Here is a 15,346-nt window from a genome sequence, read left to right on the forward strand (position 1 = left end):
AGACTCTATCTTTGTTGTTACATTATTATAACGAATTATCTTTGTACTTGATTAGTTTCATATTGGGGTATAATATGAAATTAATTCTGCTCAGTGCGGCTGGTCTGTTTAAATTTGGTTCAGATTTAATTTGTACACATTTATTACATAACAACAACACAAAAAAAATCTGTTTTTGTTTTGTTTTCATGTATATTATGTGTTGGGTTAAGAGACACTCTCTGTAACTTTGTAAATAATATTTTAATTGTAAGATAAAAACGTGATGGGAGACGTGGAATAGCATTCCTGGAGCCTGGAACAAAGTTTTATTTGTTGCAATGAGAGAGCCCCATTTCCAAAAATGATGGAATACTATATAAAATGGAGATAAAGGCTAAATATAGTAGCTTTATTTGCAAATCATGCAAGAGATGCACACTGTGATTGTGACTGATATGCTGAACATTCAAAGTAGTTCTGACAACATGGATATTGTTGTTTTGTCTAATATGAGTGCATTTTGTATTTCACACATTTCTCAAAAAAACATTGAGACATTTTCTTTCAGCATTCAATTTGTTAACTTTATGTTATATTTCTAATAGATCTAGGCAGTGATAAATTATCATTCTGTTTTTTATAAGCGATTGCCTTGAAAATAGTTACTGCTCATCTCTCTGAACACAAATCATATTTTTTACGACGTCTTGATATCTCTGTATGTTGAGGGAAAACAAATTAATTAAGTGAAGCATTTTAAAAGCGGGGGGGCCTTAGTCTTAGTATTTATTGACACATAAACTATCAGATGACTAGTGAGACATTTCACCTTTTAGCTTGCACATTTTGTCCTGAGCGTCTCTACATCTGCCTCTCAGTATCCCATATCAACATAATCCTTCTGCATGATAGTTTAATGTCAGTGTATCATTTAACGTTAAAGTTTTGGCTAACCGGCTTATGAATAGCTGTGATAGACACACTATAGGGTTGATTATTGGTTGTGCTTCTCTTGCAATTCATTTGCTTCACTGAGTTTGGTTTAAAGTCGGTAAGCATGACTCAGTGACAAGATTGGGTTCATTTAATCAACACAAAGTCTGGGTAAGTGGCTCCTCCACAGTGGACCCAACTGTGCATTGTTACTGGAAAATCTTGTCTGTGTTTGCCAAGAACACACTAAATGAGTTTACGGCGAAAAATCACGTTAAGTTGGTATGAAATGTCCCAAGCGTGGTGTGGTCAGCATTAACATTCCCTCACCACTTTCAGACAAGGCCATAACCTCTTTATCTGCCTTTCACATGCTTCTCTCAACAGAGAATGTACTGCACTGTACTTTATTGAGACATCACCACCTTTGCAATAAATTTTTTATATACTTTGACAGTTTTTCTTTTTAACTTTTCAACATTAGAAATACTTTGCTGTCTCTTACATCTTAATGCACACACTAATGATTTACACTACATGATTTTTGTATGTAGAAAAGAAAACTTGTGTCACTTGCATTTGCTTTCTCTTACTCTGACTGTAGATTTCTACCACATCCAAAAGGCTTTAAGAAACCTCCTCAGAAAGTCAGACCCCTTTACTTTGTATTATGTCTATGCATTTTGCAGGCGCTTTTATCCAAAGCAACTTACACTGGTAAAGGGGTCTTGCCTGAGGAACCTTACTGGAGGTAGTACCTTTCATGCATGGGATTTGAACCCAGGTCACCCACATGAAAGGTGGCAATTTTACCACTACACTATCGAGTCCCTGTATTGTAAAGGTGTGAAAAGTTGCTGCTAAATTGGTTGTTATGTGCCACAGCTTATTGCTGTTGCGGTGTGTGACTGGTGTGTCTGAAACTTGCCGTTATCACCCCTTGACTCTTGTCTTTCTGCGTGTGTCTGCTTATCAGCACCATGCACCTGATTCTGTGTTATTCTGGGTCTGCCTCGTAGTGGACATCATGTGGCTTCATCCAGAGTCACCACAGAATCTATAGCTTCTGTTATATTCAAATTTTCATTGGGATGGTGACTGCATATAATCGAAGAACTGTTTTTGTTTGTGGCTGACGTACAACACCATATATTGGTTGGTGGTTTCTTTCTCTCTCAGTGAGTCTGAAACATATGCAGCCCGGCTGAGTCATCTCATAATCGCAGCTTGAGCATGGTGATTTGTGCAGTGTTGACAGGGTGCAATGTGCTGAAGTGGGAGCTTCTAACATTAGTTACATGCTTGTCACCGTCCCAGTGGAAAAGTAGAATGTAGAATATGATCGTTCTGTAACACTATCCAGCTTGTTTTGAGTCTGTGATTACCTGATTAGTGTGATCAGACGTAGGAAAGCAACAATGCATTTACTCACTTCTCACAGCTGAGTCTTAATCACTGACACAGAATAACATAAGAAAAACAGAAAAAAAATGTCTGAAAGGATCGAAGTTTGTACACCGGGTTTGGGCCCAAATCTCTTAACACGACCTCTGCCAGAGCAGGTTATGTTACCTCTGTGATTTATTCGTCCTAAGAGACCCATCCTGTTGAGTGTGACTTGTAGAGCCATATTTAGCATACTTCACAACAGGGTCATGTATGACTGTATGTGTTGTTATTCATTCATTAATATTACTTCTTGGTGTATTCCTGGTCTTAATGGGATGACTTGCCACAGGTTCACAACTCTATTTGTTAACTGGTCAATAAATAATTCCTAAACAGTGTGGGCTAAACAGAAGTCCTCAAACCTTGAACATACAGTGCATCCTGTTTACTTGTGTAGTAAACATCGTAATGAACATCAGTCCTGCTGGTGTACTTTCTTGTATCTACAGTTTTGCCATCTCCAGTCACAATAAATCCTATATGATTCTTTTGTGGTTTTCAGATTTGCTTCCTCCTGTTTGCTGTCCTCTACATTGTGTCCTACTGCATCATAACCAGATACAAGTGGAAGAGTGGTAAGTGTTCTGTAAAACACGATCTCTCCTGTCCCAGGAGCACACATCAGACACGTCTCACATGTCCTCAGTGAAACTTAGACTTGTCCTAAAAGATCTGTTACACTTGCACAGCAGAATGATTGTATGTGGTGGAACTGCTTTCATGCTAATCATCGAGGAGACTCGGCTATCTCTGTGTTTATGCTGTGTTTGCTCACAGCCCTTCTGTGTGTTTAGATTGAAAGGATGTTATGCTCAAGAAGACTTAAAGTCTGTGAATGCCTGTGAAGAAATTTGCCGTAGTAAGCTCTGTATCAGTATGACCTGTCTCCACCCTTAATTGCTTTTAGGGCTGTGGTAGCATGAATACAACTGCTCACAGTAAAACTGTGCAGTTAATGCTGACAGATCCTATCCTGTGATAAATGGTGATAAGTCAAGCCAAGTCTGAATGTTAACAAGATCTTTAAAAGCTTTTTCCCCTCCATTGAGTTGGTTCACATCTCTCGTGGATTAGAAGCAGCGCCATTTTTTGTTGCCTGATGCGACTTGAGTACATTTTTATGTCATGCCATTGCTTTTTTTTCCATGTGACTTTTTACAATAAAAACAAGAGATTTAAGCTGTCAAATAGCTCTTATGTTCTGTCTTAATCTGTTTTTTCCGAGGCTAAGCAATGACCAACGTGTCTGGTTTTTCAGGAAACCCTCTGGTGTTGGAAGGCTGGTTGTTTTCAAAATAATGAATATGTTTTTGAATGTTTTCCAAAGAGCACTTTTTATTTGAATGCGTTGAACAAAGGCGGCCACCGGAGAGCACGCTCCCTTTTACAAGGACAAATATAGTACGTTCAGGTCACCCAGGCCTTCTCAGTTTGAAAGTGGAGTAAAGTTCCCACTGAAGAGTTGGACAGCAGCAAACCAGGCTGTTCTTTTCACACCAAGCTAAGCTGTGGGGGCAGCTTCTGATTAATGCTCACATCGGGAAATCGTTGTAAAATATAACAACGGTGGTGGTATTATTTGTATTGTTATCACCAGGAAAATGATTCAATACTCAGTACTATGCAGTTGGATTGATTCCACTTATTAAATTTCCTTTACACCAGTCACCATGTCTTTAATCCTAACATTAAACTGTAGTTAATATCATTTAAATGACCTGGTGTATAAAATAGTTTACTGAGTGACTTATTTCTTTACTCTACATCCCCGCTAAGTGCCGTTGTTTTCCTTGCAGATGACCACGAGGACGAAGATGCTGTCGTCAACAGGATATCGTGAGTGATGTTGATATTTTAGAAAGAACTTTAAAGTTTGAGTTATTTTGCAGACCATCCGCTGGAGTTGGAAGCAAGTGAACGGAGTTTGTTGCTGTTAAAATCAACATTTTTAAACAAATATCGATTAAACTGCTGATTAAGAAGGTGGGAATGTGTAACTTGATAAAATATGACACATCACAGTTGATTTAAATTGAATTAGTAGTAAGGCACCTCAACAGAAAATGAGTTTTTAGCTAACATGTTCAGATAAACATTCTCTGGGATTATAATGCAATTACTAAGAACCGGTTACATGAACAGTAAATAAGCATAAGGTGTCACTGGCTGTGGAACTGCACATCACACACAAGGAATGATCGCTTTATTCATCAGGCCTGCATAGTCCAGCTGTGGGGAATGGTACCTCAGGGTCCTGCACAATAACACAAAGTATTTCAAGTTAACAAGCTTTGTACTGTGATGTGGTGAAGTGGTGACTTTGTGGCAGCCCATTGAGCAGATGGCGACTCCTCTGGGTCCAGTCAGCACGGCCTCTGAATCTTTATAAGCTACAGACCGCAGAACCACAGCCGGTCTTGTCTTCAGTTCTGGGACCATAATAAAGATGGATGAAGAGCAGAGGGACTATTTCAAATGCAGCCTGGCAATCAACCGGCAGCACATTGTTATTAAAATGGTTTCTCTCATTAAGAAAAGTCCATGTAACACTTGCTGTTGCCTCATGAGTTCAGTTAGTTGCTGCTGTTGTTGCCTCACTAGAGATGGTTGGTGTATTTGTATTTATGGTTATTCCTAACACTTTATGCGCCTGCTTTTCCCTAATGAGATGTGCTTGATTCTGTTTGCAGATTGTACTTGTGCACTTTCACCCTGGCTGTGTCAGGCGGAGCAGTCTTCCTATTGCCTTTCTCAATCATCAGCAATGAGATCCTCCTCTCATTCCCCAGAAACTATTACATTCAGTGGCTCAACGGCTCCCTCATTCACGGTCAGTAGCTCACAAAGTTCAGGCCTCTGTTTAAAGATAATAAAAAGGTTCTTGCCCTCTGACTGACGACTAAGAACTATCTCCTTCCTTAAAGAAAGTAAATGTGTCCTAACATATCTGAAATAAAGTTAATTAGAATTAACTGTTGAATGAACTGTTTACAGATTGAATCGTCACTAGTTCAGTTGGCAGTGTTTGTGTATAGAAATATAGACCAGTTGTCAGTTATAGAAAATGTTTGTTTTTGCCCCTTTCATCGAGGGTTATCCCTTAAAAAGACAACAGTACACTTACAGAAGAGAAGAAAGATTTTTCTACCGCTGCAAGAAGTCTATAAATACATCAGATCTATGATGGATGTATTTATAGGTTTTTTTTTATAGGTCTGAAGAAGAAAAGTGTAAATGAAGCACACTGCAGCTATCTGTCTATAAATGCTGTTTCAGTAGCCTTCAATCTGTGGAGAACATTCGTCTCCCCCTCCTGGCTCTACTTGCATTATCTGAACTCTTGAATGGATCTATAAGCCATATGATTTGTATAATAAATGATTAGACGTTTGCATAAATTGTTTGCAGATACTGACATATAGATTTACTTTGATTGTTGACGAGCTTTGCACTTGATGGAAAATATGTTGGGCTTTAAGTGTGAGTTGGTCGATGATATTAAGACATCATTAGCAGCCGTAGTTGTTGGAAAATAAAACGAGCCAGAAATAAAAGCTAATCTGTTTAATTTGTATTGGCACCACAAATCTGAAACATGAGATTACTCTTTGTGTAGAGACATTCAAGCACTCTCCCGTCTGGAGTTAATTATCTCTTTTAATGATGCTGTCGGGTGTTCTGACATCCACCAGGTGGCAGTAGAGTCCACGATATTAAAAACTGCCAAAGAGACGCCTGTTGGTATTTCACCTTACAACGGCTTTATAACTATCTTAGAAAATCAGCAAAAATAGGTCAGATTGTCACGTTGAAATTTAAATTGATGATTTCTGGAGTATTATATGTATGTCGCTATACATCCAGGCTCTGATATGTTGTGTTTCTGCAGGTCTGTGGAACCTGGTGTCGCTGTTCTCCAACCTTTGCCTCTTCGTCCTGATGCCATTTGCCTATTTCTTTTTGGAGTCTGAGGGATTTGCAGGATCGAAAAAGGTATAAATCAAACCTCTGCTGCTTGTTTACCGCATTCGTGCAAATTATATAAAAGAAAACAGAAGATAAGCGAAAATAGAGCAATTTGCATGGTTTCAAACTCTTAATTGAATGTAAAAATTCCTGCAAAGATGATCAAAATTCTAGAAGGTAATTGTTACAAATGGAATATTTAAGAAAAATGTAGTTTTCTGTCTTTTGGTAATAACTTCTATGAATGCTTTGCTCCCCATGCAACAGCCAAAGCAGCAGCAGGTGCTTAGTTTTGCCCTCTCCTTGACTCACGCCACGGACTGTAACTGCCACCGCAGAAAGCTCATTAACCATGAAAGTCTGAATCTGGTCTTCGCTCAGTGCCACATCCTGACAAACCCTTTCAATAAGGCCGTAGGCTGCAAACGCTTCAACACTGCTGCATCGGCCCCACTGATTTAAAGCCTGATTCCTTGTCACCCGCTCCCCAGCCCCCTAAAATAAAACTTCAAAAGCACAGGCTAATAATCGAGTTGTAAGGCTCAGCGAACTTCCTCGTTTAATTGATTACTCCCCAAAAAAAAAAGGGGCTGGGGGCTCGTGTTCCAAAAGTCCATAAAGTCGCAGCAACATGACGGGACAATAGAGCCTTGCAAAATGGAGGGGGAAAGATTTACTTTTAATACACCTCTATCCCGTGTCACAGTTTGAAACCTCTCTGGTTTATGTCCCTCCTGGCAAAAGCACATAAAAATTAGTCTGTACTGTAGTATATAGCCAGTTTCTTTTCTTCTTCAGTCCACTAATTTGTTTCGGTTGGATTTCTTCTGTAGAGGGCAGGCCCTGATGTGTAGGAAGCAGGATGAGGGCCTCTTTCACATTTCTCCTTTTTGTTCTTTTTCATTACAGCAAGACTGTTTCTTGCTACGTAGCTTCCATAAATTTGCTCAGAGGAAGTACTGTTCAGTGTTTAGCTGCACTTCTAGCTATATATTGTGTACGTGTGCTAAATAATGGAGAAAAGGTGGGGGTGACAATCCTGTTTCATCCACACACAAAAAAAAAGAAAAGCTGCCTGTAGAGGGATTAATGTGGTACACAGCAAGATGAATATAAATGGCAGATCTGAGTTTTTATAATGTGGTATTATCCCTTTATCCAATAACGGCATTAGACCACAATGTCATAAGGTTTTATGTGGCATTTTAACCTCCCGAGCTAATGTTGTAACACTGTGAGCTCCCTTTGACTACGGAAATGAAGTAAATGATGAATTTCACTACTGACGTTGTTAGTCAGCCTTTTCATGTGGCTATGTTTACGTTTGACGATGTACTAAAAGACGCCAACAGAATAAGGATGGAAATGTGGATGTTTTTTAAAATGTTTTCTTTTTTAATGTTCAACTCTTTAGAGGCGCTGTCACCTGAGTGATTAATAGTTAAACAAATTGTCCAAATTGTGGATGAATCAGAGGGACTTAGGGTCTCGATGTCGGATGTTATGATCCAGCTTTATTTGCTGCTGTAAAATGTCTCCCACTTTATGGGTGTGTTCTCAAATCCTGCATCACCGAGGCTGCCAGAGGTTGTTGTTCTGTAGTTGGTTGTCAGGATCTGATCATATTTAGAGACAGTTTGTGTCCTGCATATGAAAAGTTTTACGTTTGATTGTTGAGATGTTTTGTAAGCCTTGGTTTGCCAACCTTAAAAGCTTTATGGAGCTTTTTGTTTTCCACTGGATTAGTTTATTCATCTCCACACCACCAGTAGATGGCATTACAATGATAGCCGGCCGTGTCATCCTTATAGAGATGACCTGCATGTTTTAAGACTGTGAAGACAACTCTTTAAGTCCTTATTCAGTATTTTAAGGGGCTTAAATCAGTCAGATGAAGATAAAAAGAAAACAAATTGTTTGATTCTAGTTCTGGTGTTTTTCTCTCCATCTAAACAGATGCTTATGTAGCTTCCAGTAATAGCAGCTATGAGCTTTGGATGATTAAAAAGTAAGACGCTGTTTTTTTCAGTTTTTTTTTTTTTATTTTTAAAACACAATATAAACTGTGGCAAACTTGCTTTTCAGTGAGTAGTCTTTTGGAAATGTGTTTGATCCTGAAACGAGTTAGAACGAGTCTGACCCCATGACTGACCCAGCAAAGGGCCAACAGGTTTCATCTGGTAGTTAAAGAAACTCCTCATCAATCTCATCCTAAGCCCTAACCCGCCGATGATGAGAAGTGTGTTTATTGTGGAGGAGGAGGAGTGGAGGGAAGAGAAAACGTCTCGCCCAGCAAACCCGTTTGGTGTTACTAAGATACTCCTCTTTGTTGGAGCTCCACAATGGAGGCCTGGATATTTATTTCAAATCTCCTGCACATGCAGACATTTTTCCCAGGCCTTCTCTCTGGCAGGGCCAGCCGGAGAATATAAAGTGGTGTTTACATACCTTCCTTTAAGGTCACAGTGTCTCCCTAAAGCTGCCTGTTACAATGTTCGTTACCACAGCAACATATTAGCTTGAGCTAGGAATGTCTAAAAGAACAAGCAAGATTTTCCCGTCCTCTCATGACTCAGTTTTTCTAAACTAAGTGAAAAGTTGGGAACCTTAACTGATTCTGGACCAAACTTCTTTTTGCTAAGAGCGCGATGTCATTTGTGTGGAAACTTTTCTTTTTACAAGACTTGAACTCTGTTAGAGTAGATAAAGTACATTATGTTGATGGGCAACTGTGCACACTTGGGCCTCACCTGCACTTTGGAAAAAGATCAAAAGTGACAGGAAACGGTTACGATTGTGTTTTATTTATTATCTGAAGGCTCAAATTAGAAACTTCCTGACATCATAAGCTGAAGTAAGACTTTGCAGACACAAGGAAGAACTGAAGCCAGTTTCTTCATATGAACAATTCTGTTTCCTGATGTGAGGTTCGAAAGATTTGACGTTATACCGTTCATTTGCCGGGCTTCCATGTCATTGAGGCTTTATTAAGAAGTCTAAAGAGTCTTTAGAAGTTCATTGCGCAGCTTTACTGGGGAGTGTCCCTCCTTTCTGCTTTCTGTCTTTGACACGGTCATTGCATTGCAGCTGACTGGTTGAAGGATACGCTAATAAGGTCCCTGAGCATCTGGCATGTCTTTAGCAAAGAGAGCAGTCTTTTGCTAAGGAGTGAGAAAAAGGCCCTGCCCCCTTCCTCACTGATTACACTCTTGGCCCTTGCTGCACGCTTCCCTGACAGTCAGCAGAGAGATGGTGCACGGGATGATCTCTGCCACCACCTGCTGACCTGCAAAGGATTGATGGAGCCAGGAGGCTCCTGTGCAACTTTCTTCTTTTGTCTGATTTTTCATCTTTTTTCGTTTTCTCATTCAATACACCTTTGCAAGTATAATACTTCCACTTTTCCTCTCTAGCATTCAGCTTCCAAAGGGAAATGATTTGCTAGGTTCATCGGTCTAAACACTATAACAATCAAATGTGGCAGATGCGCTTCAGTTCGACTGCAGCCTGGATGGAAAGCCTGTGGACTGTTTCCAGTGCCACTTATTGTAATAAGGGTGGATTTGGAGGTTGATTTACAAGTCTCATTGCGGGCGTCTGATTGTGCATACGTGCACTGATGCATGTATGTTTGCTGCTGCATATGAAGTTGTTACTTTAAACTCTGGCCATTACACACATATTTCTTGGAAATCTCTCCAGGCTCGTACGATCAAATCTGCAGTTAAGCAGCCCCTCACTGGATGTCGGTGTGAGGATCAGGGGATGCTGAATATTTTAGAGCTGCTATATTTAGAGGTAGTTACACATTTAGAATGGCAAGAATAGAAACTTTCAGCGGGCACTCTGGATGCCAAGGCACAGGCCTTTTTTTTCTTTTTCTTTTTTTTTTTTGCTGCCTTCACATGTTGACAATTTAATCTTTGATCATCGGTGATGACTCAGTTGGATTTTTCTATTTATAAACCATACTTTTTTCCTTACCGTTTGTGATTAGGAAAGTTTGTCCCTTTCAAGAATAAGTAAGTGCAGGCAGGACTTTGAATGTTTACCTTCATGGGTGTAGACGGACCAGTTAACCCAGTCGATCGTCTCAGTTCAGTGTCCTCTTTCTTTTGTTCAGCCCAATCATGGAAGAAGCAGAGATGATTGTAAAGGAGGTGACGAGCACTGCCTTTGCCCTAAATGATCTGAATGTGGAATGATTTGAGTCTTATAAATGATTGAGAGACCTATCTAAAGGGAATATACCTTCAGCATGGCATGGGCAGCTTGTTAAGGTGGACTGGTGTGCTTGAGCGGACACATGTCCTGCTTGTCGGTTCTGCTTGTTCTGATGCATCCTTAAGAGAGCGCATGTGGGACGTGACTGAAGTCCCTGAAAGCATTCCTCTCTCACCTCCGTTACCTCGGGGGAATGAGGTTTGCTCAGACGTTGACTCCTCTTCTCCTCCAGTCTCCTTCTGTTCCTCCCTCTCTTTTATTTCTCTCTTCCATCTCCTCTCTTCTACCTGTTTTTATTTATTTATTCAGCGATATTCAAGTGTTTTCCCCTCTGCACAGTTTGAACGCTGCTGCAAGATCATAACATCCATCTAATGCACTTAGTGTGCAAGCGCGCAGATGAACACGAGACAGTCAGCAAAATTCATCTTTGTCAGATTTGTGCACATATCTGAGAATCGTTCATCTGCACCGAGTCATGAATTCATTGTATGACATAACGGCAAACATAGCTCTGTGTTAATGGCTACCGGGGTCATGTCTGTATTGATGTGTATTTATTTATTCTTAATACCCCACTAAGGTTTCTTTTTTCCTTAGCAAAGAGCCCTGCAGTGTCCACGTTAGCCACATTGGGGCACTCTAAACGCTGCCCATTTCCCTCTTTGTTGTGCTAGAAAATTCTACACTCACTGAAGCTTTTCCAGAATAACTCCATAAGAGGAGGTGAGCGGCATGTAATTACTCAATAATAGCAAATGGACAGTTTAAGGGATTTTCACCACAGTGAATAAGCCTCAAATTTTATATTACTTCTGCAACTGTAAACACAGACGAAATAAATCGGTGCCAATGCGTAGACCTTAAATTCATCAAATATGTTGGTGACGCATGCATGCAACACAGGGAGTTATATGGGACTCCTGCTATGGGAAGAGTTCAGCTGTTTAACAGTGATACAACTTGAAATACAGATGCTACAGGACAGGTGAATGAAAAACTGAGCATTTCATGATTTAATCTCCAGAATGAAAACCATTTCCACTAAAAAATGACCAATGTTGAACAGCAACCGCACAGCCATTATGTTAGTTGGTAACAAATTGGTCACATGTACCCAATTTAAACCGAGCTCAAAAAGCAGAGAAGCCTTGTTATCTCATGCCTGGCTGCCTACCTGACAAGTGTATGACAGCGCCTATCTATCTTACAGTGCGAGACAGCTCGGCTCTCCAGCAGGGGAGGGAGGTTATGAAAAGTGTGTGAACAGGTAGAGAAGGACTTTATTAACCACTCAGCAGTTTGTGACCCGGAAAACCCAAATTACCCCAAAAGCCTCTCGTCTGCACGGCCTGGGACATGAACGTGGTGCAAAGGGAGCTCCTAATCGACCCCAGATGGAAGGTCTGCTCTTGATCGCAGACAGTAGCTGACCCAGCCAGGCTTCATGCTCCTGACAGAACCCCACCCCTCCTCCTCTTTTTAATTTCACCCCTGCCTCTACCAGCCTCTGTTAGACCCGTTTTATAGACCCCAGTATGTGTGTATAAAAGCTGTTTTACACAGAAATCCATGGGAGCCTTTATGCTCTGTTTGTGTATTGAGTGGAAATGATGGTGTTTTATTTAAGTGAGGCAAGATGGAGGAGGAGGGTGTGTTCTTGTAGAGAGAATTTTGTTTTCTGTTTAAGATTTGGATGATGAGTGCAGGAAATGTCACAAACTAGCTTCCTATTGTGAGTTATATTGTATATTTTTTTCGCTTTAGTAGATTGATTTGAAAGAAAAAAATGAATACGATGTTGGTGTCGAGTCTCTATTTTGTCTTTATTTTGAGTAAGTTTACCTCCAGCACCCACAGTTATTTAATAATTTGCAGAAAAATCGTGAAGTTGTTTGTTATCTTATCTTTGATGCTTTATCTAGCCGTTACTACAGCCAATCTTAACCCTTGTTGTTGTCCAGGAGACTCTCTGATGTCAGGAGGGTCTCCATCTCGATTAATGAAGTTTATTAACCCTACAAGTCAAAGGATATTTGATTTCTTCACACTTCAAAGCTATTTGATTGGCTTGGCTGTAATTTTAGGATTGTTATACTCCTAAATTGTAAAGATTAATTTAGTTAAGCTTCACTCATCTTATAAATTGGCACACATTTGTATCCATCCGGTCGCTTCTTTTCACAGCTCAGTCGGCAGCCTCGCATGCTTCGGCCATAATACAGCCTCCTCTGTGGTTTATAGGTGGGATTGTGTGCTTTGGGTCCTTGGATCACAAACTGTTTACCTTTTATTCTTTCAATGTTGATGTGAACTTGCTCTGAGTTCATTTGAGACTTGGTGTTTAAAAGCAGTATATTTTACATTATTTCACACTGCATGTCTGAAAGCACAGTTTGGACCTTATTGTCGTGTAATATCCATTTATTTAGACTAAGTATGAACTGTAGCATCCATATCTAACACTTTTCTGTCTCATATGTGTATTTGTCTTCATCAGGGCATTAAGGCACGTATTTTGGAGACTTTTGTGATGCTCTTCCTGCTGGCTTTGCTCATTCTGGGGATCGTGTGGGTTGCATCGGCCCTGATTGACAATGATGCAGCCAGTATGGAGTCTCTCTATGGTATGTAGTTTGAAATATTTGAACTTAATTTGTAATTGTAAATGTCTCTTATTCATATATTGAAATTTGGGAAATTGTGCCTTTGTTTTTTCCAGTAGTGTGAAAATTGGTATGAAACCTCTCACCCATGTTTCTGTTGTGGCTGTAAAACTTCAGCTGTGAGCTGGAATTAAAATTCATTCCTCATTATCAGTCCCTCCACAAAGGGTGAAAATTAAAATAGCTTCTAATCGAATTGAACATATTAAAATAACCTCTTGTTCTCCTTCCTGTAGATCTGTGGGAATTCTATCTACCATACCTCTATTCCTGCATATCTCTGATGGGAGGACTGCTTTTACTGAGTAAGATGGTTGATTTAATTCAATATGCAACTGCAGCAAACATAATATTATATCAGTTGTGGTAAACTACCATCAGTTGGTTTGCTTTGTTGGAATTAATGCTAATCGTGCTGTTTTCTGTCTCCAATGTAGTGTGCACTCCTGTTGGATTATCCAGGATGTTCACTGTCATGGGCCAGTTACTAGTGAAGCCAACAGTAAGTGGTCATCTACACTGCCTAGCCAAAAAAATGATCCCCGGTAGAACGCCGGGTCTATCAGGGAAGGCAGATATCTGTTGATGGAAAAACCTGGTCGCAGTATTTTAGGTGGTCATCTGACCTCATTTTTAGAGCTGACTGACGAAAACAGCCCCGGATCATCCGTTTAGTTATATTCAGGTTGTGACCATTTGTAGTTAAGGTGTAGTTAAGGTGTTTATGTGGTTGAGTTATAGAGGATTTAGTCAGTGGCAAAGTTTTTTTTGTTCATACTTTTGACTACAAGCTTAAACCTTCAAAGATTAGCATACAGTCTATGACAGTTTGCTCTGAAATAGGTCTCAATTGGTAATTTAAATGCATAACAGAGGACTACAAATACATCACCAACTCATCCTTCCATCTGCCATTACTCCAGTCCCACTTTGGGCCTAATTATAACCCATTTCATCTTTTCCTTCTCTGCTCCCTCCCCTTTAGATCCTAGAGGACCTGGATGAGCAGATTTACTGCATCCATTTGCAGGAGGAAGCTCTTCAGAGGAGATTAAACGGTATGTCTGTGGGAGACGTGTTGGCACATTACAGGCAAGGGGAAGAGTTGACAGCACTATTGGGTGTGATAAAGCAGGCCACGCTGGAATCAATTAGCATTGAAAATTCAGCTTGGCGTGCGCAGACATTCCCGCACACTTGAAACCAGCTTTTCCTAACACTGTCTCACTCTTATAACTTTCTGCTAAAGGTCATAGCAATCACCATGGCACAGACCATATATTATGTTTAGAAAGTTTTATCCAAAGGATCCATTTAAGACACTTCAGAGCCACTGTCACTGCTGGGGAAATGATTGCCTCATTTAAAGTCAGGCCCAGAATGGTAGGCCGGTTAATAGGATGGAAGGAACTTGTGTCTTGCCGCTGTGGACATTAAAGGACAACTTTTCACTGACTTCTGAAAGGGGATCAGGAGATTTGTGCTGTTCTTAAGACTTGTACACAAAGGGGAAAGTTTAAAGAGTTGAAGGCTGGTGAAAATGTTATTTTTTTAGCCTGCATTTCCGTCTTGTGTCCAGCCGTCTGTTTTCCCTCAAATCCCTGTTTGACGTTGAATTATCTCAAAAAGCAGGAAGTCGGTATCCTAAACCTACTTTAATATTAACTCAAGCACGCAACCAAGTGTACAGATGTGAGTAAATGAAGAGAACGAGCGTCTTTTCAAACCAGGAAGGTAGGAGAGATCAGCCTCTGATAGCGCATGTTTTCGAATGCTACGCCTCCCTCCTCCATAGACTGCCACCAATGCGTACGGTTTCTTAGAGCTCATTCCACGCTGCCTCGCTTTGAACTAACTGATAGAATAATTGTAATCAGTTCCTTATCGTCTCCAGGACTGTTTGATCTTTACAAGTCGCTGTGAGGCAAAAAATAACAGTGGTCAACACACGCCTGTGTGTGGAGCGAGGCCAAGCTGCAGTTCATGCTGCCTGTTACAGAGGTGGGAATTTAAGATGAGGGAGGATTCTGTTCAGAGGAATTTAAAGCCTTGCTTATCAGACAGGACTGTTTTTATGCACATACTGTATGCTATGCACATGCAAATACTTGTTCATGCTCATATGT

At 40.3% G+C, this 15,346-nt stretch overlaps 1 protein-coding gene across 1 annotated transcript in view; it reads left to right on the forward strand.

The window, feature by feature from the left end:
• Positions 1-15,346, forward strand: part of lmbr1 (limb development membrane protein 1) — a 32,176-nt gene that overhangs the window by 585 nt on the left and 16,245 nt on the right. The window contains exons 2-9 of the mRNA XM_072378149.1: positions 2,867-2,939; positions 4,161-4,200; positions 5,055-5,194; positions 6,254-6,357; positions 13,055-13,181; positions 13,457-13,525; positions 13,658-13,722; positions 14,206-14,278. Of these exons, the coding sequence (XP_072234250.1) occupies positions 2,867-2,939; positions 4,161-4,200; positions 5,055-5,194; positions 6,254-6,357; positions 13,055-13,181; positions 13,457-13,525; positions 13,658-13,722; positions 14,206-14,278 (691 nt within the window). The remainder of the gene's footprint in view (positions 1-2,866; positions 2,940-4,160; positions 4,201-5,054; positions 5,195-6,253; positions 6,358-13,054; positions 13,182-13,456; positions 13,526-13,657; positions 13,723-14,205; positions 14,279-15,346) is intronic.

The sequence above is a fragment of the Leuresthes tenuis genome, unplaced genomic scaffold (genome assembly GCF_036924035.1).
Source record: "Leuresthes tenuis unplaced genomic scaffold, fLeuTen1.0.hap1 SCAF_24, whole genome shotgun sequence".
In the NCBI taxonomy this organism is placed as follows: Eukaryota; Metazoa; Chordata; class Actinopteri; order Atheriniformes; family Atherinopsidae; genus Leuresthes; species Leuresthes tenuis.